The 26,150-nt window shown below is 52.0% G+C and overlaps 9 protein-coding genes across 9 annotated transcripts; 7 read left to right on the top strand and 2 right to left on the bottom strand.

The window, feature by feature from the left end:
- Nucleotides 1-124: 124 nt before the first annotated feature.
- On the top strand, nt 125-1,867 carry CC1G_05342 (PKL/CAK/Fmp29-like protein kinase subdomain-containing protein; the record flags this gene model as incomplete). The annotated part of the gene is made up of 1 exon (XM_001835328.1): nt 125-1,867. The coding sequence occupies one exon, from the start codon at nt 125-127 to the stop codon at nt 1,865-1,867; it is 1,743 nt and encodes a 580-aa protein (XP_001835380.1).
- A 53-nt stretch (nt 1,868-1,920) lies between these two features.
- On the bottom strand, nt 1,921-3,979 carry CC1G_05343 (protein kinase subdomain-containing protein PKL/ccin9; the record flags this gene model as incomplete). The annotated part of the gene is made up of 4 exons (XM_001835329.1): nt 1,921-2,799; nt 2,877-3,409; nt 3,470-3,547; nt 3,625-3,979. 4 exons carry the CDS (start codon nt 3,977-3,979, stop codon nt 1,921-1,923), a joined length of 1,845 nt encoding a protein of 614 aa, XP_001835381.1.
- A 1,214-nt stretch (nt 3,980-5,193) lies between these two features.
- CC1G_05344 (PKL/CAK/Fmp29-like protein kinase subdomain-containing protein) lies at nt 5,194-7,378 on the top strand (the record flags this gene model as incomplete). Its single annotated transcript, XM_001835330.1, has 2 exons — nt 5,194-6,503; nt 6,571-7,378. The coding sequence occupies 2 exons, from the start codon at nt 5,194-5,196 to the stop codon at nt 7,376-7,378; spliced, it is 2,118 nt and encodes a 705-aa protein (XP_001835382.1).
- A 309-nt stretch (nt 7,379-7,687) lies between these two features.
- CC1G_05345 (hypothetical protein) lies at nt 7,688-9,584 on the top strand (the record flags this gene model as incomplete). Its single annotated transcript, XM_001835331.2, has 8 exons — nt 7,688-7,747; nt 7,781-7,907; nt 7,999-8,084; nt 8,127-8,327; nt 8,414-8,419; nt 8,484-8,843; nt 8,994-9,107; nt 9,414-9,584. 8 exons carry the CDS (start codon nt 7,688-7,690, stop codon nt 9,582-9,584), a joined length of 1,125 nt encoding a protein of 374 aa, XP_001835383.2.
- A 501-nt stretch (nt 9,585-10,085) lies between these two features.
- On the top strand, nt 10,086-10,241 carry CC1G_14933 (hypothetical protein; the record flags this gene model as incomplete). Its single annotated transcript, XM_002910556.1, has 1 exon — nt 10,086-10,241. The coding sequence occupies one exon, from the start codon at nt 10,086-10,088 to the stop codon at nt 10,239-10,241; it is 156 nt and encodes a 51-aa protein (XP_002910602.1).
- A 1,189-nt stretch (nt 10,242-11,430) lies between these two features.
- On the top strand, nt 11,431-13,346 carry CC1G_05347 (guanosine-diphosphatase; the record flags this gene model as incomplete). Its single annotated transcript, XM_001835333.2, has 2 exons — nt 11,431-11,665; nt 11,740-13,346. 2 exons carry the CDS (start codon nt 11,431-11,433, stop codon nt 13,344-13,346), a joined length of 1,842 nt encoding a protein of 613 aa, XP_001835385.2.
- Nucleotides 13,347-16,704: 3,358 nt separating this feature from the next.
- On the top strand, nt 16,705-17,072 carry CC1G_05348 (hypothetical protein; the record flags this gene model as incomplete). The annotated part of the gene is made up of 3 exons (XM_001835334.2): nt 16,705-16,759; nt 16,809-16,898; nt 16,969-17,072. 3 exons carry the CDS (start codon nt 16,705-16,707, stop codon nt 17,070-17,072), a joined length of 249 nt encoding a protein of 82 aa, XP_001835386.2.
- A 334-nt stretch (nt 17,073-17,406) lies between these two features.
- On the bottom strand, nt 17,407-17,877 carry CC1G_05349 (hypothetical protein; the record flags this gene model as incomplete). The annotated part of the gene is made up of 1 exon (XM_001835335.2): nt 17,407-17,877. One exon carries the CDS (start codon nt 17,875-17,877, stop codon nt 17,407-17,409), a length of 471 nt encoding a protein of 156 aa, XP_001835387.2.
- A 1,546-nt stretch (nt 17,878-19,423) lies between these two features.
- CC1G_05350 (hypothetical protein) lies at nt 19,424-20,445 on the top strand (the record flags this gene model as incomplete). Its single annotated transcript, XM_001835336.2, has 4 exons — nt 19,424-19,696; nt 19,754-19,832; nt 19,939-20,276; nt 20,401-20,445. 4 exons carry the CDS (start codon nt 19,424-19,426, stop codon nt 20,443-20,445), a joined length of 735 nt encoding a protein of 244 aa, XP_001835388.2.
- Nucleotides 20,446-26,150: the final 5,705 nt, after the last annotated feature.

Genomic DNA, 26,150 nt, shown 5'->3' on the forward strand with positions numbered 1-26,150 from the left:
GAGCGGCTCTAAAGTGTCGAAAGGTCTCGCATACAAATTCCCCAACCTGCATTTCACTCCCTTTCAGCTCAGTAAGTCAGCCCAACCCAGCCCCAACCACCCCCTTCTCCCTCATTAATCCATAATGCATCCCTCCATCCCAATCACCAAGCCTCAAACCCTCCCACCCAATTGGTCGTTCCAGCTTGGGAACACCATAGCCATCCCATCCGAGGCAGACCTCTGGCACCCTACCAATCGTGGCATGACAGACGAAGAATGGGCGAGGAACAAGGCAAAGCTCAACTTAAACACTCGAGCACTCGCATTCGCCGTAATGCACGCCTTCAATAGGACCCCATCCTCATCCTCGTCCTTGCACGGTGCACACACCCCTCCCCTACTCGAACATACCAAACCTTCCGCAGTCTTCAACCACATCTACACCGCCACATTCCCCTCCTCAGAAGGCGAAGACGCTCCATTCACCGTAGCAATCCGCGTTCTTGGGAAGCTCGGGCGTCTACCAGGTCGCACAGAAACAACAGTCGCACTGATGACCTTTGCTCGCTACATCCTGGGTCTCCCTGTACCCAAAGTATACGGCTGGTGCGACAGGGACGCAACCACAGGAAACCCCGTCAACGCACCCTACATCATCACAGAATACTTCCCCTACTCCCCGACGCTCGACTGCATCAAGATGTGGTACCACGAAGCACCATCGGAGGAGTTCTGGTACCAACTAACAGATGCGATGGCCAAAGCACACTCAGAGTTGGTAAAGAGCGTCCCGTTCTCCACTGAGTACGGATCTGTATACTTAGACTCGGAACGTATCGAGTCCGACTCTACCACGGCAGAGTCGATTAGGAGGGAGGACGATGCCCTCCTATCCGACATCAAGACGTACAGGTTGGGCCCGTACATGCCAGGCCCAATGGAATTTCGAGTGGGATGCAGCGAGCGAAAGGTCAAACCCCGCCCTATCACCGGATCCAATAGCATCCAGACACCTTCCTCCACCTCACTCCGCAGCTTCTGGGAGCTACTATGGACAAACGAGGTCGAAGCTGTGAAGGAGTACTACCGCGCTAAGCCAGGTGCTCTGTCAAAATCTGGATCAACTATCGACGGTGAAGGTGAAGGAGGTTCTGATGCCGACTCGGACTGCTCCAACCTCGACGACATCCTGCGCACCGCAGACCACCTCCTCCAATACATCAAACACATCCCTCTCCCAGACGATCCCAGACTCTACACTCCCAGCATCGTACCAAACTTCTACGCAATCCGCAACGTCGCCATCCGCTCCTGCACTGAACCCCACTCGGGGTCACACCAAATCCAAATCAAGGCTTACCTCGATTGGGACAACACCTCCATCCTCCCCTTCATCCTCGCTTCTCAATATTTCGACGAACTTATAGACGGAGCGGACGAGGGTACACCACACTGGAACGAGATTGAGGGTGGATTCCATTGTGTTCAGGCTATCACGGATGATGGCGGACCAGCGAACGACGAAGAGATGAAGCAAGTCTTCGATCATCGAAGAATCGTCTACTTGAATCGGACGAAAGCACAACGCAATCCCGACGCAGAAGAGCAAGAAGAAGAAGGTGAATGGGACTCCTCTGACGAAGCGGAGGAAAGACGCGAACGAGCCATCATAAGACGCAACAGACTTTTCAACGCCCATTTTCAGCGTGAATACGAGCGGGCACTGCAGAGACACGACACCCGATTTTCCATTCCAGGACTCTGGGAGGCTAGGAACGACGTTTTAAAGATTCACTTCTTAGTTACAGGGGGAATGGAGACGTGGATGGGCAGGACTGACTGGATTGAAAGGCGAGCTCGGGAGGTGGTGACAGGGAACTTGTAGATTACATTCCGAAAATACCAAGTGTGTTTAGAGTACGTGCCAAAACCCCAATACTACAACCAATCCACCATCTCGTTATCATGATCCGTAAAAATGAGACCATTATCATGTACTCCACTCGGCCAACGAAGATCCTTCGACAAGCGAAGAGGATACCTCACCTCGCCCTCCCTCCCAGCCCAATCAAAGTCCAGCAACTTCACACTCCCAGCCTTCGCCCCACCCTCGCCCCCATCACCACCCCCACCCTCGCCACCCACAACCAAAACATTCCGCCCACGAATATTCCCATGCACAAACCCAGCTTCGTGCAACCACCTCACAGCCTCCCTAACCACCTCCCTCTCCCCTTCCGCAACTCCATCAACACAAACCCTCCCCTCAACGTGCTCCATTACTACCATCTTCCGCGTACCGCATCCAGCTTGCGCGAGGGGGTCGTCGTGCCAAATATCTCCATGGTACAACAGTGTCGGAGCTAGACCCTTCCCCTCGAGCAATCTATGCGCCTCCACACCGTACCGCTCGACAAACTTGACAACTATAAACCGCCTCTCCTCCGGCACGACCGCCATAAACGCCGCACACCTATACGGAACCAGACCTCCCAAGTACTCAAACGCGACTTTTTGTCCGCGCTTATCATCATAGTAGGAGGTGGCTCGGGGAAAGAACCGAGATGGATTGTCGGACATTGAAATCTCGGATTCGTAGAACGTCGTCAGATCGTCTACGGATTGTCGTAACGCAGTGAGCACTCGGGCGATGCGGAAGGTATTGGCGTCGTCGAGAACGCGGCTCTCGCCAATCCAGATGTAGTCCGTCAGACGATGGACGATGGCGTTTGTGGTTAGCACCGCACCGAGGACGGCGATCCACGGTCCTGCGATCGAAACGATGAACGACGGGCAGAGCAACCTTTCCCGGAGACCCTAGGATTTGGAAAAACGCGATGAATTTAACTTGGTCAAATTCTCATCACGTATGATAGAGAGCATGAAACACTTACCCGTTGATTACGGTCACTCCAGTGACGAAGGTACGCCAAGCCTCCCTTGGTAGTCCCATCTCCATCCTGACCGATCTCGTCCGCCTCCTCGAGGAAGACGACCGCGGCACACCCCAACGGTTGTTCAGTGCGCGGTAATGCCGCGACGTAGCTCGGTGACAACCAGGCCTGCTCGCCATACCCCAACCGCACGACGGTGAAGCACAATATCTCGGTGAGGAGCACCCTCATCCCCTCAGTGCGGGATTCCGATTCCGGCTCCCCTATCGATATCCGCGACGCCTTTCGCATGAGCTCGGTCGTGAGACCGAGCATATCGTCGGGGATGGCCAGTTCGGGGTCCGTAGCGCGAGCTCGGAAACGCGCGAACACGGGGTGGTAGACCTCCACAGGGAGGGCGAGATCGCTCGTCCTATTCCTATATCGTCCGTCCAAAATCGGCGCATCCCCGTCTTGGATCGCACTGTAGTTACTTGGCTTGCTGCCCTCCGAAGGTGTGAATTTCCCGGGGACGGAGAGCGTTCTTTTTAAACCTGAAGAGACCGAGGTGATGAGGCTTGGTCGAGATGAGATGGAGGATTGGATTAACGCACGTTTAGTCAACTCTGGGAAATCCTCCTCCTCCTCCTCTTCCTCATACTTCCGCCTAGGAGACATCTTCCTTCTCCCTTCTACAGAAAAAAGAACACAAAGTCAGTTTCAAACGCTCATAACGACTCAGCTCCTGTTTAAATAAACTCCCACTCACCGTCAGCCTCACCCTCAGGCCGAACCACAACGACATGCACACAATCATCCCGCACACCCTCAAAAGACGCACCAACCCGGTCCAAATAATGATCCCACACCAACGCACCAGGGATATCAAACGGCCTCATCGCCTTGTCCAGCTCATCAAACGGGAGCGAAACACCGATAAGCTGGAGGTCGATCTCCGACGTCCCTTCGAGGTGGTCTCTTCCACCCCGAGCCTGAGCCTGAGCGCGCAGTTGGTCGCATATGGCCGCGCGCAGGCGGGCTATGGAGTATCCAGGTTCGACCTGGACCTGGACGATGTCTTCTCGGCTGAGACCTGAGAGAAGGCAGTTAAGTTGAACAGACATATTGAGGAGAAAGGGGGGACAGAGGACAATGTCTCGCTGAGTGCCGGCGAGCGATTATTAGCGCGGTTCGCACGTGACCGAGACGCCGGTGTGCAAACACGGGTAGTCTAAGTTTGGATGCTATAAAAGCCCTCTAGCTCTCGTTGCGTAGTAAAGAATAAAACCAGGAATACATTTCTAGGCCCTGAAAAGTAGGTAAGTAAGTAAGTATAGTATCTCTGGCTTTTTCAGCGGGTCATAAGGAGCTCAAAAACAAACCAAGGTGATGGTGTAGGCAAACAACCAGAAGGCGTCGACAAACAAAGGCAAATAGAGATTAGGCGCCGCGACACTGCAGGAGTAAGGACTCAGGAGCATGTGAAAGACTGGAAATCAGCGTCAGAGAAAGGGACCAAACGTTAAGACTTACCGCACAGTTACCCAGCGCCTCTCAGTCTACTACGGACGATATGAAAATCGTCATCCCTCTCTCTCTTTCCGTGGCTGCGCTCGTAATTGCCTTCCCTCAACGTACCCCAACCCCAACCCGTCGACACCGACACCGCAAGTAGTGCTATCACCAACCACGTCCCTCCCATCTCCATCTCCATCTCCATCCCCATCTCCAACAACCAACACGTCATCTGCAAAGATGGGTTGAGCTTCAACACTTGAGCAGCCTTTATCGAGCGCAATACCGTCAATAGGTAAGGCTACAGTGGAACGGGTGGCTTCTGCTCGAATCTATCTAGGACGCCTACCTTCACGAAGAATAGCTTGGTGTTAGCAAGCCGGAGCAAAAATCTTGGACTTTCGACGCCGAGTCGTCACGATTCAACACATAGCCCGGGGACATCGAGAGCGAGACGCCGAGCAGAACGCATATTGAATAAGCTGTGTTTGACCAGCTTCCTGTTATGGCGCCCAACAAGTGAGTAGCCCTTTGGGACCTACGACGTAAGTATGCGAAATGAGCTTTCCGTGACGGATATCCTCCCCATCAAAGTTCGTTAAAGTGTCTGCATTGGGGTTTCCCTGTGTAGGTGCAAGTAGTGTCAAAGAGAATATTCGATAGAGCGCCACGGCGTTCTGTTCGATATCCGCCGAGGTCCGATATCTTCGAGGGCTCTTGGAGAGAAACAAAGGAGGAATTTCTCTTTCGCAACATTTCCCCTCTCTCAGATTTCTGAATTTCTCACAGTCGCCTCGCACCCACTTCCACTATCGTACCATCGATGGATTCAACTATATCCATTACCAAGCCTCAACGCCTTCCACACAACTGGAATGAGCAACTCAACCGTGGGTTGTCTGGGTTAACCTGTATTCCAAGCGAAGCGGAACTCAGTGGAAGGAAACCATCCAAAGACGACGACGTATGGAAGGTTACTTCCATCGGATTCGACGAACGAGCACTCGTAGCAGCTATCATCCATGCATTCAACCTTCCCTCCAGCACGATCCCCACTATCACTATCGGGATCCGCTCCAGTGGAGCCTTCAACACGGTCTACGAAGCCAAGATACCACCACCACCACCAACTGCCAGCCTGAACAACTCCGACACGAGCAACGAGAAACCATTCACCGTCCTCATCCGCTTCGCCAAAAAGCGTGGACGCCTACTCGGGCGGATGGAAACTACTACGGCGATGATGACGTTCGTGCGGTACCATGTGGGGCTGCCCGTCCCCAAGGTCTATGCCTGGTGCGATGGAACTAGGGAGGACGGCGGCAACCCAGTGAACGCACCTTACATTATGATGGAGGATGCCCTCGTACCTCAGAACTGGTTGCGAAAATGGCACGATTTTGCCCCGAATGAGGGGTATTGGCACGACAAACTCCTTATGGCCGCTCAAGGCCTCGCCAAACTCGGGAAGCCGTTGGAGTGGAAAGGGTTTGGATCGGTGTACTTTTCCAACACAGCGCACGGAGAAGGGATGGAGAAGAGAGAGGATGATGAGCAACTTCGACGCTTCGACGCGTACCGCCTTGGTCCATTCATGCCGGGTCCTATGACCATGGTGAGCAAAGACGGGTATGGAGCTCGCGAGGGGGGTCCGTCTCTAGGCTCCGAGAAGATGGATTCTCTGAAGGAGTTCTGGACAGCATTATGGCGGAAGGAAGTGGACCTTGTAAAGCGGGAGTGCGGAGACGACGACCTCACGAGGAAGATATCAATATACGATGAGGACGAAGAGGGATCGATTACAGGCTCCCAGTTTTGGCCTCCAAATCCAACTCTCGGTGTGTTTCTCGAGACAGCCGAACTCCTCCTCACATATATCGAGGAATGCAACCTCCCGAACCTCCCCGAGCTCTTCTCGCCGTGCGTCGTCCCCATGGACTATGCTCTACGAAACATGCTCTTCCACCCCGACTCTGAGGAAATAGTAGCCTTCCTCGATTGGGACGACGTCGCCATTCTGCCTTTCATCCTCTCCACCCGGTATTTAGCAGATCTTTGCTCACATAACATTACGACGGTGGAATGGGAAAGCCGTGGTGGGTTTCCATTCCTCCCAACCGATGAGGAAGAAAGGTATGCAGGCGAAGCTACCGACATTTTGAAGACGAGAATAGAGGGTAGATCCGACAAGTATACTCAGATGGAGACCACGGCTGCGCGGGTCGGAAGCGAGTTGGCGGAGCCCGAACCTCCCCGAGCTCTTCTCGCCGTGCGTCGTCCCCATGGACTATGCTCTACGAAACATGCTCTTCCACCCCGACTCTGAGGAAATAGTAGCCTTCCTCGATTGGGACGACGTCGCCATTCTGCCTTTCATCCTCTCCACCCGGTATTTAGCAGATCTTTGCTCACATAACATTACGACGGTGGAATGGGAAAGCCGTGGTGGGTTTCCATTCCTCCCAACCGATGAGGAAGAAAGGTATGCAGGCGAAGCTACCGACATTTTGAAGACGAGAATAGCGGGTAGATCCGACAAGGATACTCAGATGGAGACCACGGCTGCGCGGGTCGGAAGCGAGTTGGCGGGATATTCATCAGAGGACGAGTCGAGGAAGGAACTAGTACTTGGGGGTCCACTACAACAGATCGAAGATCGAGTGAGGGGAGACGTTCCACCAGGTGACGACGGCCAGAGCGAGTCGCATAATGGCTCCGACCAGGATCACGTCAGCCTCGACAGCAGCGACGAAGAGTCCGATGTGGATCGCGAAGAAATGTTCGAGGAGTACAACCGGCGCCAGCGAGTCGTCAACACCCACTTCCGAAAACAGTACCGGGAGCTGTTGGAGACCCAAGACCCCCGATTCAAGACTCCTGGATTTTGGAGTGCTGCGGAGGATGCTCTGAGGGTTCACTACTTGGTGACCTCAGGACCGAGGGAGTGGGTTTCGAGATCGGATTGGCTTCGACGACGAGTTCAGTGTCTCAACGGCTCCGATAAGTAGATTTCTGTAGTACTCTGATTAATTCAGTTTTCTGTACCATCTCTTGAATGAGCGGTTGATAAATCAACAAGGATTCCGTTTATCATTCAACTGCGTTCTCAATGAAGTTGTAGCTATGATGAACCCTCGATTGAGCCCCGCCTCTGTGGGCAAAGGTTGACGGGGTGAAAAAATATACAAGGTCTTTCTCCCAAGCTATTTCGTCAAGTGCACCTACCAGTAACGAGAGGAACTACACACCGCCATCCACTGAAGATATAAATCGACGTTCGCGCTCTGCGTTTACGAAATTTCTGAGGGCATTCCGCGATGGACCTTGGCAAAAAGGCGTCGCACTGGAACAATTCCCAATATCCGTATGCACACTTGGTATGTAGATTTGTGTGCTATTATCCCAGCCAGATTTACGTCAACCTCGAGGTTGGAAATGTATTTAAAGGGCTTGAGCGGGAGGATATGACTTCAGTGCCTGGTGCATCTTCATCCCCTCTCTCGCTCTTTCGAAATAATAAGGCCGGTCCTTACCCAAGTATCTACTACATCTGTTTAGCGTGTGTTCCCTTCCCCTGCTCGTCCTCACTCCTTCATTTGCACGATACTAATCACCGTTCATCTCATAGAATCATTCACTATGCGCCATCTCTACGTTGTGTTTTTGGCACTCTTGTGCCTCGCTTCCACCTCAATTTTCGCTCTACCTGTAAAGGTATGACTTGTGCATGTTAGTACCCATTAAAGATACTTACAGACTCGACGTTCTCAGCACGTAGACTCGCATTCCCCAGCTGAGAGGAGCGCTGGCCGCCCTTTCATCGTGCGCTCGTACTATCCTCGTGATATTTTCTTGAATCGCCAAGTACGGGAGTACCGTCCCTACTGCAGATTCTCCCTACTGGAAACACGACAAAACAAAGGGAAAGCCACCAAGAAGCCAACGTTACCATCCATCGTACGTGCACACATTGGCATCCAGCACCCTATATTTGGACTGACAGTAATCACGGCGACATCTCCTGCAATTTAATCTCCTCCCAGAACTCGGTACGTGCACAACATCCTCATTCATTCCATACGTTGTTACTCATGAGAGCTTTCACCCGGACAGAAACTCAGGAACCAGATCCTAGCCTGGATCGACGAGGCAGCCAAAGCAGCTGGTAACCCCGAGAACGGGGTCTATCCCTCCTGGGAGAAAGGATCCGAGAAGATCCACGGTCTAATCACCTCAAACTACCCCCACTGCGTAGTAGAAACTCGCAAACCCACACGCAAGGACGGTTCGGTCGTCTACCAGGCCAGTATCCAGTGCTCGGGCGGCAAGCCAGTAATTTTTCCGTTTTGGGATATTACGCCTGGAACTCCAGGGAAACCGCCGACGGCGCCGGAGATTTTGGCCAGCTTAGAGCTGTGGTGGAGTTGTCGAATTAATGGTAATGGGCTGTTATATGATTTGTATGTATGGATTGTGAGGAATTGTGACTTTTGGCTGCTTGTAGGGGGAGCTATCCGTCGATCCGGGGATGCAATGATTGATACACATCGCAACGTTTAGAGGAAGTTATCTCCGGCGAAAATCAGAAGGCTCGATATAAACCCGATACCTTCATATGTATAGGTAGTACTAGTCAGCTTGAGAATTATGGAAGCGTGTCTACATACTCGTACATATTTACGACATAAGAGCTTGGTAGCCAGGTCGGATGATTGGACTCGCGCCACGCCGTGCACGGTGCGCCCAGAACTTGATCAGGGGCCCAGGGCCACGCCCACAATCCGTCTCCAAAGTTCACGTCCCCGATCAGCACATTGTAGGGCCTCAATATGGGTGGACATTGTATATCTTGGATTTTCCACGGTTATAACGGTGCAACCGCCGCCTTTGCACCCTTCAGAAACTGAAACACCAAAAGAGCAACGAAGATTCTGAGCCGTAGCTTCAACTGGACCTCCCATCAAGGCTACCCTCGGCGACTTTCTTCTGTCTTTGGGAGTAGACTACCCGTTCTTTTCCTAGGGTATACAATACACCGTATAGTACACTGTAGTTATCCAGATATCAGTGGAGACCCCAGTCGACACACATCCCACACAACAGATTCATCCCATTCCCTCCCCCGCTTTATCACGACCAGCCTCGCGGTTCTCAGTGATTGTATGGGTACCCCGCCGCCCCGCCGCCCACCTGGAATTCCACCGTTCCCAGTAGTAGGAGTGCACTGAGATTCGAACGCGGTGCTACCCCCCGCCGCCGGTAAGTGTAGACAGTAGCACAAGGTGAGTGGCTCATATTCGTCTCTCATCGCTGGTGTAATCGAGTTCCTTGAATCTTCCTTACACTAGAAGTCCTCCGCGCTTCGTTTTCGCAAGACGGCGCCTAAGTCAAAGTAGCTAAACTATCCAGGTACGCGGAGGAGAAGAGAAATGCGAACTTGTCACATCTAAGGGCGTAGGGAAATAAAGGGAAGGCGTAGACAAACAAAGACATACGAGCCTCCCGACACTCTTCGACTTTCTACCTTCGATATCCGCCGAGTTCCGATGTGCTTGAGGACTCTTGTAAAAGGAACAAAATGAAGGACAGAGAGATAGGTTGCGATGGGACCCACGAAACAAACTGAAAGAAAACTGGAGAGACCATATAACCGCTCCAGAGCTCGACGACGATGACGACGACTCAGAATCCGATATCAATGTGGACCGCGAAGAAATGTTCGAGGAGTACAACCGGCGCGAGCGAGTCGTTCGCGTTAACACCCACTTCCGAAAACAGTACCGGGAGTTGCTGGAGAGCCAAGATCCACGCTTCAAGTCTCCTGGATTTTGGAGCGCTGCGGAGGACGCTCTGGATCTGAGGGTTCACTAGCACTACTTGGTGACCTCTGGACCGAGGGAGTGGGTGTCGAGGTTGGATTGGCTTCGACGGCGAGCCTGAGTGCAGTGCCTCAGGCCTCCCCGTTCAACAGCTCCGATAACTTGAAGTACAGGTAAGTTGTGCTTATATGGTCAATATGTCCAGTTTGACGCGACTAGTAATCACCTGTGATAACCGGTAACCAGCCCCCACTGTCCTGCTCGATCTCGGAGAACTTGAACATCGCGTTGTCTATGTAGTCGTAAGTTCAGATTCGAGAACTTTCCACGAGCCCTTTCAGAGAGTCTGTATCAACAACCGGATTATCCGAGCCTAAGACAGGAAATGGCGGAGAAATCGTCTAGAAGCAGGAAGAGAAAGAACCTGGTCTTCAGATCGCCACGTCAGTCAGTCCGAGTCCTGATCCATTCAAGTTGAAGTCGTCGTTGGGATGTTGGGCAGGTGCCATGCAGATACCGTTCTGTAACTGGGGGATGTGTTCCATTAAATGTTCATGCTATGATACCCGTTATAACACGGACGACGAAGACGGTTTTTGATCTTGGTTGGAAGGTAAGCCAAGGTACGATGAGGACGAGGTGGGAGTGGGCAAAATCTCGGAATCAATAAACACGCTCCACCTAGATCACTGAATCAAATTGGACAAACAGCTGGCACACTCAATCCCTGTCACACCTCGTTTCACAGAGCGTCCACCAAAAAAAGCTTTATGGTGAATGGCACACTAACTCCCGACACGAATTCTTCTACCACCAATCCGTCTATTTCTGTTTCTTCGAAATCCACGGGGAGCGCTGCTGCTGAGGCTGAGGCTGACCGTTTGCGGGGGACGTCGCTGCCAAACAGCAACCACGATCACCATACAAACAACTTGAACGGGCACGGCGATTCTGAAGCCTTGGACGCCGTCCGACCACTCAGCGCTACTGGTTTTCGATCGAGTACGAGCGTGCTTATAGACGAACGAGAGTCCATCGATTTGGGTGTAAACACCGGACATACAGGCTCGAGACACCACCGACGGAAATCGTCCAGTCTCACCGCAGCCGCTAAACGCCAGGTTTCGAGCGACGACGACGACGACCACATCGACACCTCCGACCACCAACAAGAACAACCTCGACAACACCAACAACAACGAGGCCGACGACCACAACCCCTCTCCTCCATACCGCGCAGAATGGCTATGGCAGCCATGTCCATCGTCTCGCCCCGTTCGGGCAACTACGACCGCCTCGAGGGCGGCATGGGACCCTCTCGCCTCGGGCCCCCACAACGCGGCTGGCGCCGCTTTGGGTGGAAGAAATTCGCAATCGGTGCTGCGCTCCTCATCGGCTTCGTCTGGCTCTGGGGACCCCGCGAACGGAATCTGGATTGGGAAAGCGTGAAGGATTATACCAAGGGGTTGGGTAAAGGTGCGTTTCCTCTCTTCCCTAGTTGTATAGAATCTCTCGTACTGATGGGTATGCCGTTGGTATGGGTATGATAGACCTAATCCCATTCAACCCAATCAACAAAGACACCGACTCTCCCCCTCCCCCGTCCGTCCAACCACCCACCAACGCCCCCACCTCCTTCGAGTCCGACCCTGACCCCTCCAAAACAGCCTACTGCACCACACCCCACGACCCCACCAAACCCCTCGTGCAATGGGCCCTGATGATCGACGCAGGGTCCACCGGCTCGCGCATCCACATCTACAAATTCAACAACTGCAAGTCGTCGATCACGTACGAGTACGAGGTGTTCAAGATGATGCAGCCCGGCCTGTCGTCGTTCGCTGATGACCCCGAGGGCGCCGCGCGGAGTTTGGACGTCCTCCTCGACGAAGCCGTCCGTGTCGTACCAGAGGATATGCAAAGTTGCACGCCTGTAGCTGTGAAAGCTACCGCCGGGCTCCGACTTTTGGAGGGCCGTAAGAGCGAGGACATCCTAGAGAAAGTGGAGGAAAGGATAAGACGCCGGTACAAGTTCCAGCTGCCCGATGAGAATGGGGTGGAGATCATGGACGGAAAAGACGAAGGTGTCTATGCGTGGATTACGGCTAACTACCTGCTCGGTACGATCGCACCAGGCGGTAAGCCGAAAACCACAGTCGGCAAAAAGGGGAGCAATACGTACGCTGTACTCGACCTCGGCGGCGCCTCCACGCAAATCGTATTCGAACCCTCCAGTATCGGACCCGCCTCACCCCTCGAACCCGGCGAGCACAAGTACGACCTCGATTTCTCGGGATCCGCATTCGAGTTGTACCAGCACTCGTATTTGGGGTACGGATTGATGAGGGCGAGGAGTCACGTACATCGGTTGGTGGATTTTATGGCGGGGATTAGGCCGAGGCCTGCGAAGGCTAGCAAGTACCACCCTGTTGACGTTGACGGGGACGGCGAGCCCGATTACGAGGTTGTCCCGAACCCGTGTTTGGCGCGGGGGATGGAGAAGGTGGTCGAAGTCCAGGACGAGTTCTTCGACCGTCCCCCCTCCTTGGACGATGACGACGACGACGACGACGAACCCCTCACAGTCAAGAGGAATGTGACGATGTCAGGACTGGACATCGGCTCCTTCGAAGCCTGCGACAAAATCGTCCAACTCGTCCTCGCCAAAGACGCAATCTGCGAGATGAAACCGTGTTCCTTCAACGGTGTGTACCAACCCAACCTCCTCGACTCGTTCAAAAACGGTAAAGTCCTCCTCCTCTCGTACTTTTACGACCGGCTACATCGACTACTCCCACCACCACCCTCCTCGTCCTCACCCAAAACCTCCAAAAACCCAACGATCGCTCTCACTCCCTCACCCCCTCTAACCGTCTCCTCTATCGCCACCTACGCCAAGACAATCTGCGCTGGCCCTGAAACCTGGTCTACGATCCCCCACTTCACCGACAATAAAAAGTTGATGGAGGAGTTGGAAGGACGACCGGAGTGGTGTTTGGATTTGACGTTTATGCATGGGTTGTTGAAGTGGGGGTATGAGTTTGAGGAGGGGAGGAGGGTTGAGCTGGGGAAGAGTGTGGGAGGGACGGAGTTGGGGTGGTGTCTGGGTGCTACGTTGGGGTTGGTTGGGGAGGGGAGGGTTAGGTGTCGGGCGTAGATGGATGGGTAGAGCGTGATGGAGGAGGGTGGGGGAAGGAACGGTGTAGCGTTGGGAGTGGAGGGTAGGAGGTGCAGTGTGGGAGGGAGGAGGAACGATTGGTTTATCCCATTCTATTAATTCGTATGTGCTCGGTATTACTAGCTATAATTATTTCCTTTCTTTTTTTGCCCCCTCGAGTCACTCCGGCTCGCAGTCTCGGAGACATTCCATCTCGCAGATATCGCATCTCGCACTCGTCTTCGCACACATTTTGACATTGTCTTCCTCTTCGTTCTTATAGAACAATCTTGGCCTTTCTTCTTCGTTCTATAGGGCGATTTGGTTGTGTGCGTCAAGCACGCAGTTGGAAAGTTAAATTGACGCAGCAGACGAACTGGACAAGGCTAGACAAGGCTGCGCGGCTGTCATTCTAGCCTGAGATTCAGATCCCCACTGCTTTGGTTCGAAGTCGCCAGAAGTATCACGTATTACATGGAGTAACCCAAGCTTCACGGGGGACATTTAGCTGTCCCATGTTCCGACCGGTACTCTGTCTGGTAATCTGTCCAGTGGCAGCGTGAAAAGACCACTCGGACTACAACTGAGCTGCAAAGAAAAATAAACCAGTTCAGACGAGAAACACAGTATCAAGACAAAGAAAACACCTTAGAGTGGAGGTCCCATGGCCTTCGAGAATTGGGTACCGGGGACAAAGGTGCTGGAATGGGACTTCCACAGTCGAACCCCGTGCCCCTTCACGGCAGCAATGCCACATTTGCTCAATCAAACCTTTCTTTCACATTTCTCTACCAAACCAAGAAGTGAGACGGCTCGTATCACTGTGTCTAGGTGCCACTGGACATTTTACCAGACAGTCAGTATGACAGCACGGTTTCGATCACCACCGGACAGCTGTTTGCCCGTCGAGAAGGGACCTCGAGGTACCTCAAGGTCGTTCCCACGCATATTACCTTTTGCGGAATCCTTCTAAAAAAGCGCAAAGAATGGCCAAAAAAGTGCAGTGGAGGATATAGTGATTTTTTACAAAGTAGAAAAGAGAATATCTGAGCTCAAAACGTTGGGGGGAACGCATAGGTATCAAGTGCATATAGAGTGTGGCGAGGAGACGGGATGGGGCAGACAGGTCACATTAGCCTATCTTGGACGCTTCTCGATGGAGGCGGCGCTATCACTTGTCAGTGTATTATTAGTCAGGACTCAGCAGTGGTTACTGACGGTCCACCTCGACGGTTTGCGCACGGGCCACTTTTGCGGGCGTTACATGATTGTCTGCGTGGTTGCATGTATAGTCGAAAGAGAAGGAAAACAACAACCTTAACTCGGAGTCAAAGGGATTCAGAAGAGGCTGCCCGTGGGAGGGCTGGATGCAACGCTCCGCAGAATCTCCACCTCGATGGGCGGTGTATTCTATGTATAGCTACTAGGTGGTTCTCTGTGCTACGACATTCGTGCTACGTCACTGTCGAGACAGGTCCCCGTGGCTACGGTACTGTCGGTATCCTCTATTCTCTTTTTCTACCTAGTGCTATCTGCAGTAAAAGTCTTTATTCTCTCCGTAATTTACAAGTGGTTCGAAGTAGCACAAATCGAGAGTGGTGGTAGACCATGGCGGTCGTAGTAAAACAATAGCAACATTCGCCCTGGGAGTTTTTTTGCTGGCGACCTCAAAAGGTAACTTTAAGGTCCCTTCAAGGGTCGTCGGACTTCGAAGATTGGGACCTCTGGGTACCTTCACGAATCAATTAATCACCTTTAGTGGATCGACAATTCAGGGACAAGGACTCTCAGGCTTGTTCCGGTTGGACGTCGAACCTTGATCGCAGTAACAGCAAAACATATTAATAGATATGATTGTGCCAAGAAACCTTCCTCTACCAACGACCGCCGCCCGCGGAGTGCCTCAAATGTACGCCTCAACAGCTGTATTTTCAAGCCCAGACACTTATCGAACCACTCATTTAACAATCCAGAGGTGGAGCCATTGGACAATTTTGTATGGATAAGTATAGGCTCTACCCTGAGTCCGCTACATCAATACTTCTTTCACGGACGTGCTGACACCTTCCGCAAACACGGAACGGAGATTGGGCGCCCAGAACGGAAATCGGAATGGAATGCGCCTTGCTGCGGCCGGCGCTTACTACGGGCGTCTATCCTACCGCCCCACCCTTGTACAACTCTGACGGGCATGCGATGCACAATTTGGGTCCAAGACCCCTACCGGATCGCACATCCAATTCACCGCTCTGAAGATACCGCCACTGGTGGCGAGTGTGTACGAGTACCCTTGCAGGGGTAAAACACACAGACCCACCGTGAGCACGCGCTCCAAAAAAAAACTCCAATGTGACAGTCTGACAGTCGTGAAATAGTGGAGTAGGACTCGATCACAAATGATTGTGGTGGCTGAAATGTACGTACTCCTTGAATGGATTTGGGAACGGGGAACCATGCAGCTGGCAGGGTTGAACGTTGACCGTTGAACACCCCCGCTGTCCTGACTCCTGAGTCTCCTTCCATGCAATTAGTACCGGCAAGTCATCAAGTCATCCCGTTGTTGTCAACGTCGCGAATCAGGGTTATGTACATTAGTGAAACTGAGTAAATTGAGCTCTCCAGGGGCCCCGAGTAAGTGGCTCGACTACATCGTTGTAAGGATATGGTCCGTCCGACGTATGGTCTGATTTCAGAGCTGGTGTACTTGTCAGGCAGAGACCTCAGGCGGGCCAACATGGTATTCACTATCACTAGTATTACTGTCATTACTATTATTTGACATGGAGAATTTGCCCCCTCCCGATCCTGATTGGAAGCAGGTGTAATCGAGTTCCTTGAATCCTTGTTTCAACCAGGAGTCGAGTCCGCGGTTCGTTTTCGCAAGGCGGCGTCTAAGACATTCCCTAAAGTGCCAACTCACACTGACATGGTGACAGAGAAGCTGTCCCTTGAGCACATATGAGTCGAGAACCCGTTGGTATCGCATTCTTATGCCAACCTTTGAATCGGATTTGATGTAGGTTTCACCCCAAGATGGGAGAAGAACATCCTCGACAGCCAATGGAATGAACAATCCGTGGTCCCAGGTGTATTTATGGCCCGATTCATACCAAAACGAACGCCGCAGAAGACACTTGCTGCAAGGGAGGATTGAGGGTGTCCGCGCATGGATTGTATCCCCCGGGACGATGGCTGGAACCCCGTGCATGCATGACCCGCCACGACATTTAAGCACCCAATAAGACGTCTACCCAACTAAGCTATATCTTTATCCTCGACGGATAAATACAACCTGACAGCCCCAGATTTTCTAACCTACAGCACCCCTCCGCCTTCTATCATTGCCAGACAACCGCCTATGAGCAACCGCCGCAGCCAACGTATGCAATCAGGACCGGGAATGAGCATTTACTGTAAGTGTGGTATAGTTTTCTCGACACCCTGCTGACGACTTTCCTGTAGGCAATCATGCGATTACTTTCAACAACAGCACCGTGTCTGGAGGAACCTTCATCAACAATGCCATCAATGTCTTCCAGGGCCATAATAACGGTAAGCAGAGCATTCAAGTCTAATCATCAGAACTGTAGTCCATCTGACGCGATGTGTAACGCCTTCGCAGGCAGCGTGGTTGTCCATGTCAACCCTGTTGCTCATGCCTATCCGACAATCCGCGAACACACCGTTGCGTCGAACAACCGCAGGGACGAACCTTTGAAGGCGTGAAGAGCGATGAGACGAACATGAACCACTCGCCTTCTGTTGCACTTTCCGTTGGCACCACGTTCCAATCTCAGTGCACTCCAAAGATGATCAATAATCAACGATATGGTTGTCAAACGCCGCGGATCTAAATTAAATGCTACTAGTAGGCGCTGCCGCTCGATGTTACAGTACTAAAGATGAACCAGTTTGTACATCGAATTGACACAGGCAGATTTAACGTATCGCTTCAAGTATCGTTGATAGTACTGAAGTACTGAAGAACGATATGAGCATGTGGTAAGAGCCTCACAAGGGGTTCGAAACTCACCTTTACTCGAGGCAACTTCGGAAGCCCTCAGCAACCCTCGGAGGCAGACCTCAACGCCAATAAGACGAGGTCTCCACCAGTGCTGTATATGGTTTCGTACCCTCCAGCACACGTAGGCTCAGGGCAGCACCTCTCGAGTACAGCTCTTATACCCCGACCCTGCTCCCACCGACGCACATCCACAGCCCAGTGGTTCTCATTGTACATGCACCACATCACCCCCTGCCAGCTGAACGACCACCAGAACCCGCCCTCGATGCGGACGATGGCTTCGGGGTCGTTGATTTGCCTGTCGTCGGCTCTGTCAAAGGCTGCCCAGGTGTCGAAGCTCAACCCGCCTTTGCAGATGGCGCGTTGGTTGTTGGAGATGGAGATGGGAGGGATGGGGTTGGTGATCGCACCACTTCCGCTTGCGGTGGAGTCGGTGTCGATGGTGGAGGTGGTATCACGGGTTGGGGTTGGGGTACCTTGGGGGAAGGCAACTGCAAGCGCAGCCATCAAGAGAGAGAGAGGGATGGTAACTTTCATATCGTCCTTGTAGGCTGGGAGATGATGGGTAACTGTGCGATATGTCTGAATGACTTGCTGCTTTCTCTGACGCTACTTTCCAGTCTTTTATACGCTCTTTACTTCTGCAGTGTACTCACAGTGGGTGCCTTTTTGCCTTCCAAGTGTCCACAGAACAGCGCTCGCGAAGGTTCTTTCGAATGGAAGTAGTACACTCAGAAGTGTACTATTCTAAGTATTGTCTGAACCGGTGATACTGAGATTTCGAATCAGAAGGATGACTGTTGACGTTTGTTGAAATAAAGCCAAGCAAGAATTTGACGAAGAAGCCCAGGCGCTTCTGAGTGTCCACAATGGACGAGTTCGAGTTAAGCGCCCAAGCGAGTGATGATTTCCACACTAGCCATGCCGGTGTGCGCGCGCATGAGGATATATGGGGTTTGATACGTCCGTCCAGAGCGGGCATAACCACTCATACTAGCTTACACTTGTGCCATCCTTCGCCTCTAGAATCCTCGTAGACACGGCACTCAATATACGACATAGAACGCCGTCTGCAGGTCTGATACAGGAGGTGAGGGCAGCCCTGGGCGCTTAACTCCAGCCCAAGATCCTGAAGCATTCTCTGAAGAGTGCGAGATGCCCATCTGTGTGTACACATGCGTCTACAACGAGCGTCTTCCATATGATGCATGGTATAGCAAGATACAAGATAGCAAGATAAAAGGAAAGGATCTTCCTCGGAAAGAATTAGAAACATACCAGAACTCCTTACCCGTCCCCGTCATGATCGCCTGTCAATTGTCACAGCATCGCCAAATTGACTGTCCATTCATCTAGTAAGCTTCTTACCAAATGTAGCTGTTCACTGTGCTTCTCAATAAAGGACCAGGTGGTGGAAACTGACTCCGACCGAACAACATCTGGACGCCTACTGTGTCCCCCGCACTATCGGCGCCTAATTGGTCAGATGGACCCCCAAGTATGGGAATTACCCAAGAAATCATCGCTCTGTGTGAACCAACACGGGCATCATAAGGCGTTACACCGGACTGGAACCTCCCAGTCCCTGACCTCATCAATCGAAGCTCACGAAAAAAGATGTGAATGATTGCATCGCAAATGCGCAGATCAAAAAGTCTCGAGAAAAGCGAGAAAATCCAGAAAACTCTTTCCCCCTCGTGAGCAGCGACCATGTTCTCTCCCATGATATTCATCTCGTCGTTGACTGTGTCCGTCGTACATATGGGATAAAAGAAAACATGAAACAGGGCCGTCATGTTGAGAACTAGTTCTCATTCTCCACGCGCCTTTCGTTGCACACAGGTACGCCCAAGGACTTTGAAACACATTAAACCCCAGTTTCTCTCCTAGGATGTGTCCGAGCGATCAGGTACTCACAGTATACGCCCGAGCAGGGTATTCTAACTATGTGCTCTCGCTGATCGGAGTAGGTGCGTCGAACACAGTGCCACCTATCGCAATTTCATACCCTCCAACTGATCGTCACCCATGAAACCTAGGCATACATCTCTTCATGGCCCTCTATGGCCTCTCGATCTTCCTTGAGACACCCCTCCAACAGCGCAAAGGCCGCCGTCGATACATCATCATCAGCTTCATCCTCACGTTCCTCGCAGCACTCAGCAACTCCCTCGACGTCGCGGCATACTTCCACGTCCTCTGGGACACCACCTCCCCCATGGAGTTCGTCAAGCTGATGGCGCTTTCGCAGAGGGAAAGCGAGTGGATGCATTTGGCTAGTATTGTGGCAATTGCGGGACAGCTATTGATCGGAGACGCTCTTTTGGTGAGTGGACGTGTTCATCCAGTCCAAGATTCGAGTACGAGTATACCTTGGTCATAGGTCTACCGATGCTACGTGTTTTTCGTGGGGTACAGGTGGATAGCTATCCTCCCGGGGCTAACAACGATTGCAGGAGTCGGTGAGTCGTTGATCTCTACCAGCGCCAATCTGATTCTGATATGTACCTCGCGTCAATTCAATCTCGCGATCCTGATGCTTCGTCCCCCTCCTCTTCTTCTTCCCAGTTCTTTTCCTGATCGGAAGCAACATTGGAGGCGAAGGTCCACGGCAAATTGCTGCAGCCGCGAAGGCTTTAACAGTCACCACCAACCTCATCGTCACGATCCTCATCACCTTCCGTATTCTCCGCACCCGCCGTATGATCGCACGCCTCCTCCCCAACATCGACACGAGAGTCTACACAGGTGTCATGGCCATCCTCATCGAGTCCGCTCTTCCGCTTAGTGTGTTTGGAATCTTGGCTGCCATCATGAGGGGGCTGTTCCAAGTCAAGTGCGATCGCCTGACGGAGGCCCATGTGATTAGCTATACGCTCTTTACGGGGCTGTTTTATTCGTTCTGTGTACGTCTATCTTTCTACTCTCTACCCTCTCCTCTATCCCGTTATCATTCCACCTGGATCCCGTTCGTCGTACTGACTGTAACACCCAAACTCAGTCTCTCTCCCCGCACATGATCATTTTCAGAGTCACAACCGGGCGCTCATTCATCAAGTTCCCAACCGCGACTGACGCCCAGTCCAACGACGACCATGGGGTCTCTGACGGCTTACAATTCGCTTCTGCTCACCAATACCAGCACCAACAACACCATCCCAGCATAGAGCAATCGTACTTAAAGTCGATTCCTGATGTCGACGACAGTGGTCCTCTCAGTCCTAGTACTATCGTGGCTGAGAGACGACTTGGTGAGGGAGATTTGGAGAAGGGGTCCATTCGAAGAACGTGCAGCTGCCAGTGTAAGTGCGAGGGGTCGTCATAGGAAGTGTGTTTCGAGAATTATGGAAGATAGAATGGTACATATATACCCTTTCGATCGCCAAAATAATCGAAGAGCATTTACGAAGTATCGTCGACTGGGGATCGAACTCCCTCCTCAGGGATGTATTGCTTGGCAACAGCCCTCCAGCCAAACTCGAGTCGAAGTTCGCCTCTCTGAAGATCCGCGTTTTACAACCAGCCCAGTCTGCACGAGGGTCTTAACTCAGGCAGGGCTGAAATGTTGTGGTCAACGGCTCGGAGCTCTCAGGCCAGATCTGCACATCCCAAAATCCGAGCACTGGGAGGAACCAGTCGCGGTCATACAATGTCCACCAAGCTTCCCTTGTCGTAAGTAAACGATTGCTCTCCTCAAACTCGCTGATCATTGATCATTCTTCTCCTTTCTCGTCTCTTCTTTCCGACACCCTATTCTGTGGGGTGCCTTCTCGCTCTCACTCTCCTTCATGTCGACCAGATCCCTAGCCTATTACGTCTATGTACCTTATCTCATTGTACACTCCGCCTACTTCTTTCTCTCACGGGCTCATACGATACAAAATCTTTTTCGCCTTCTTTTTCTTCTTTTTTCCTCAGTCTCTGTTCATCCAGATTCTGAGGTATGTTTTTTCCCTGTATTTTGTTCGTGTCTACAGCTACTTATTTGTACCTATAGCACTCGTCTTGTCCACTAGGTACAGCTCCCAATTCTAGTCTCTGTTCATCCAGATTCTGAGCACTCGTCTTGTCCACTAGTACCTAGCCGACAGGTTATGAGCCCCGGCGACTAACTATAACAGTTTGCCACCGAGCCAGATCGCTAGTTCTAGCGGAACCGAGCTGTTTCTAGAACGATTTTTTCGGAGACGTTGGAGAATAGGGTCGCGGGAGAAGATTTTTTTGACGGCAGCTATACAGGTGCGCCTATCATCTCGGGTGCAGCAGTTTTCTTCCGTTATTTCTTTCTCTTTTTCTGTTTTTTACGCGTAAACCTTGTCTATTTTTTCTTTTATCTCTACTATGAGTCAACACCATTCCCCTCCTCATTCCCCAGTGCAAAACCCTGGAGAGAATTTTGGTAGCGATGGTGAAAACCAACATCAGGCCATTTTTTCGGGCTATGATGGCACCATTTCATGGGTTCTTCCGGCCCCGGTGTTTCCAGCACCTATGCCGATGCCCGAGCAACCAGTGGCTATGCCACCTCCTATGGGATTTCGCCCTTCTACGGCCCCACCGTCCATGGTTCCTTCATCTTTCAATCATGTATTACCCCCAGTTCAAGGCCACGTGCCGAATTCGTATACTCCTTCTTTTGGTCCAACCCTTCCACCGTCATACAATTTCGGTGGTAGTAGACGCACATTTGGTGCTCCAGGCGCTTTTCAGCCACATTTATCTAATTTTGGACAAGAACCTTATTCGATGAATCAATCTTTTGGTCAGGCTCTCTCACAGAATGGTTTACCTTCAAGTTCTGCCGAGAATTCGTATAGAACTCCTCTTCTTTCACCATTACATGTAGATAGAGAACTACCTTATCATAACGCTTCCCCATACACCTTTCGGCAGAATGCCATTCGGGGAAATCCCTCCTATTGTAATCTAGGTGCTCCACCTTTTTTACCTGCTGCATCTGGGATGATTGGTCAAACTAACGCTGTTAATCCTGCTATTCTCGATCCCACGTTTATGGCCAACGGAATTCTCCCGAGACACTCTACTCCCACTCGAGATCCACATCTACAGTACACACACCAACGACATTCACCGTCTACGCCTACCGAACAGATGCGACCACCTCACCCACCGAACCAACCCATGTTCCCAAATCACTATCAGTTTCCGTTACCGCCTCAGGGCTACTATCAACACCCACCGTTCGTATATGATATGAACACCATCACGGGTTTGAGCAAGGGCTTACCGAGTACGGAATCTATACCCAAGCTTACGGGTCGGGAAAACTTCCGTGCCTGGTTCGAGGCCTTGGAATCGGCTGCGTTATCGGCGAATGTCTATCCCCATATCGCTTCTGAACCTTCTGAAGGAGCACCATATGACCCTATATCCATCCCCACCTACCCCCCATCGGTCGCGCCGGACTCACCCCCTCATGTTTTGGCTTTCTACCAACAGTGGTGGCAAAAAGACAATGTCGCCTCCCATCTCGTTACGGCAAAGCTCTCGGATACAATTCGCTTACAGATTCCGACGAAGAGTTTGAACCGTCGAATGCCCGCGCGGGAGATTCTTCGGGAGGTCCAGAAGATCTACGGTGTGGTGGACTACACGTCAGCACTTGTTCTTGTCTCCGAGATCACCAACCTTACCTGCAACGGGGAGAAGAAACTGTCGGTCGATTCGTATATTTCGACCTGGCGTTCGAAATTCAACACACTCATTCAGTCCAGCTACAACCCTGACGGCCGTGTCCTCGCCCAGAATTTCCTGCTTGGTTTCCCCTCCGACGATATCGACTGGAAGATATGGGCAGCACGTCACATGCACTTCCTCGAGACGGACTCCCCTGAGGGCATCCTTGCCCGTATTCCCTTCCTCCTCCAATCAGCGACGGATAATCTTCTCGCAATCGACAACACGACTAAGCTTCAGAAGCCCTCTTCAAGCTCAACTTCGCGTCGTCAACAAAAGTCTACCGTATCGTCGGCGAATCCGAAGGCGAAGGTTATTTGCTCTCACTGCAAGCGTTCGGGTCATGAGGTGTCTACCTGTTGGGCTGAGGGAGGACCCATGTTTGGGAAACGAGAAGAGGTGTTGAAGAGCAAGCGAGATGATAAAAAGGAGTCTGCTAGGATGGCAATTATCACACCCCCGGATCCTCCACCCCCTCTTCCATCCTCCTCTTCGACATCTGGAGCTAAAGCTGCCCCTTCCTCTAACACTTCTATCGCCTCTGTCGCGTTTGTACCACCCACTGTAGAAACCTCGATGTCATCATCTACCGAGAATATGACTATTGTTGACTGGTACGACCTGGATGTGGTGTCCTTAGTGGATCGTTTTGACGATGACGATGTCTCTTATGATCCTAGCTCTGGATTATCTGCCTCTACGGCTACACACGACCCCTCCCTCGCACTCGTTGCCCCGAGTCAGGATCTACGTGGATCAGTTTTTCCCCAGGAGTACAACTGTCTTCTCGACTCCGGTTGTTCATCACATATATTCAACGACCGCACTCTTTTCTGGACACTCGACTCCTCGTTCCGCCGGGAGGTTGGTACGGCCAACATGGGCTCATTCACAATTGAGGGCCGAGGCGATGTTGCGATACAGATCTACCATTCCGGTAAACCTATCGTACTTCGATTCCCGGATTGTTACTACTATCCCAACACCCCTATCCACCTTCTCTCTGTTGGCGCCTTCAACGAGAAAGGCTTGGACTGCCTCTTCCGAGCTGACCAAAGCTCGACGATAACTTTCCCTCGTGACCACCAATCCCTTCCAGGTTTGTCTATTTCCATCTCACATTGGAACAGACTGTACCTACTATACTTCAACTTCCTGCTTCCCACCCATACGATCAGCAGCGAATCACTCGTCGCTCTGTCTCCACCTCCCCTCTACTCCCATCTCTGTCTCGTCTCTATCCCGTTCGAGGATGCTTATGCGCACGAGGCCGCGTTTCGCGCCACTCTCACGGCGCAGCGCCCCGTCCCTCTAACGGTTCATCTTTGGCACCGCCGCTGTGCGCATGTCAGTCTAGAGGCGATAGATATGATGGTTAAAGGGACGTACGTTGAGGGTATGGTCCTGGACGAGAGGAAGGGAGATCCACCCACCCATCCATGCCCGACTTGTGTTGTGGCGAAGGCTAAGCAACAACCTTACCCCCATAATCGACATCGTGCCTCAGCCGTACTCGAACTCCTCCATCTCGACGTCGTGGGTCCATTCTCTCCATCACGGAAAAAGAAGTTGTACTTCTTTACTATCCTCGACGACTACTCCAACTACGGAACCACTTACCTCGTCTCGACTCGTCCGGAAGCAATCAAACACTTCAAGGACTACATGTCGAAGTGGGAACGTCAATTTGACAGGAAGGTTCTTTCTGTTCGATTTGATGGTGCTGGGGAATTTATTCATACGCTTCGGGATTTCTGCACGTCGATTGGTATTCGCTCCCAACCCACGGCTGCTTACGCGCACCCTCAGAACGGAAAGATAGAACGGTATAACCAAACCAACGAAGACGGTATGAACGCGCTTCTAGCAGACTCCGGTCTTCCTCCCTTCTTCTGGGGCGACGCCGTTCTCGCACACCAATATGTCCGCAACAGGGTACCAACCTCGACTCTTCCCCCCAACATAACGCCATTTGAACGATTCTTCGGCCATAAACCCGACATTTCGAACCTGAGGGTCTTTGGGTGTCTCTGCTTCCCTTATGTGTACAAGGAGAAGCGAAGGAAAGGAGATCTTCCCCGTTATGAGGCGATCTTCGTTGGGTATGAAGAAGACCGTGTCGGATGGTTGGTTGTTACCCCCCAGGGCAAGGAGAACTTCGTCCGAGACTGTGTCTTTATGGAGAACGTTCGCGGACGCCTTCATTCGTCGAAGAGTCTAGTTCCCCTCTCTCCCAACTCCATCACCTCTAGTGACTCGTCTATGCTTCCCCCTATGTCCGTCTCCACCACGGAGGTTGTACCTTCGATCAGGGCTAAGGACGTTATCGATCCAACGTGAGGAGAGGCTCAAGACTCTTCGACCTCGACTACCCAACCGCGCAGCCCTGGTGACCGACGACGCTATTCACAGTTTGATGGCCTTATCGTTTCTTGACTCTTCCTTTTGCGAATGGTCATTCTCCTCACTCGAAAACTTTCACATCGAACAATGCTCCCTTCTTGCGTCCTCTATCGACCGTGCACGGTACTCTCGTCCGAAGACATACACTCGTCCCCCCAAAAATCTTGCCGAGGCGCTGCGGAGGGAAGACTGGGATGCCTGGTTCGCCGCGATGCAACGAGAAGTCCACAGTCTCCGTGTCGATCACAAGGCTGTTACCGCGGTCCCTCTTCCGCCTGGTGAGAAGGCTATTCCTGTCCGATGGGTTTACGACTACAAGTACAACCCCGACGGCTCCATCATACGAGGGAAGGAGAAGGCGAGGTTGGTTGCCCAAGGTTTCCGTCAGGGACCAGGTGAATATGCTTGTGTCGTTCGACCAAAAGCTATTCCTTACCTCCTTATCAGGCGATTATGGTGACACTTATGCACCAGTTGCCCGCCTCTCGAGTATTCGCTCGATCTTGGCCTGGGCCTGCTTCAAGGATTTGGAAGTGAAATCTTTCGATATCAAGACCGCCTTTTTGCACGCTAGGCTTTCGAAACCCATATACATCAAACAGATCCCACATTTTCCCGAATCTGATTCTTCCCATGTTCTTCGTCTTCATGTCGCTCTTTATGGCCTCCGCCAATCCGCC

This window comes from Coprinopsis cinerea (assembly GCF_000182895.1).
Source record: "Coprinopsis cinerea okayama7#130 chromosome 8 map unlocalized cont3.8, whole genome shotgun sequence".
NCBI classification, from domain to species: Eukaryota; Fungi; Basidiomycota; class Agaricomycetes; order Agaricales; family Psathyrellaceae; genus Coprinopsis; species Coprinopsis cinerea.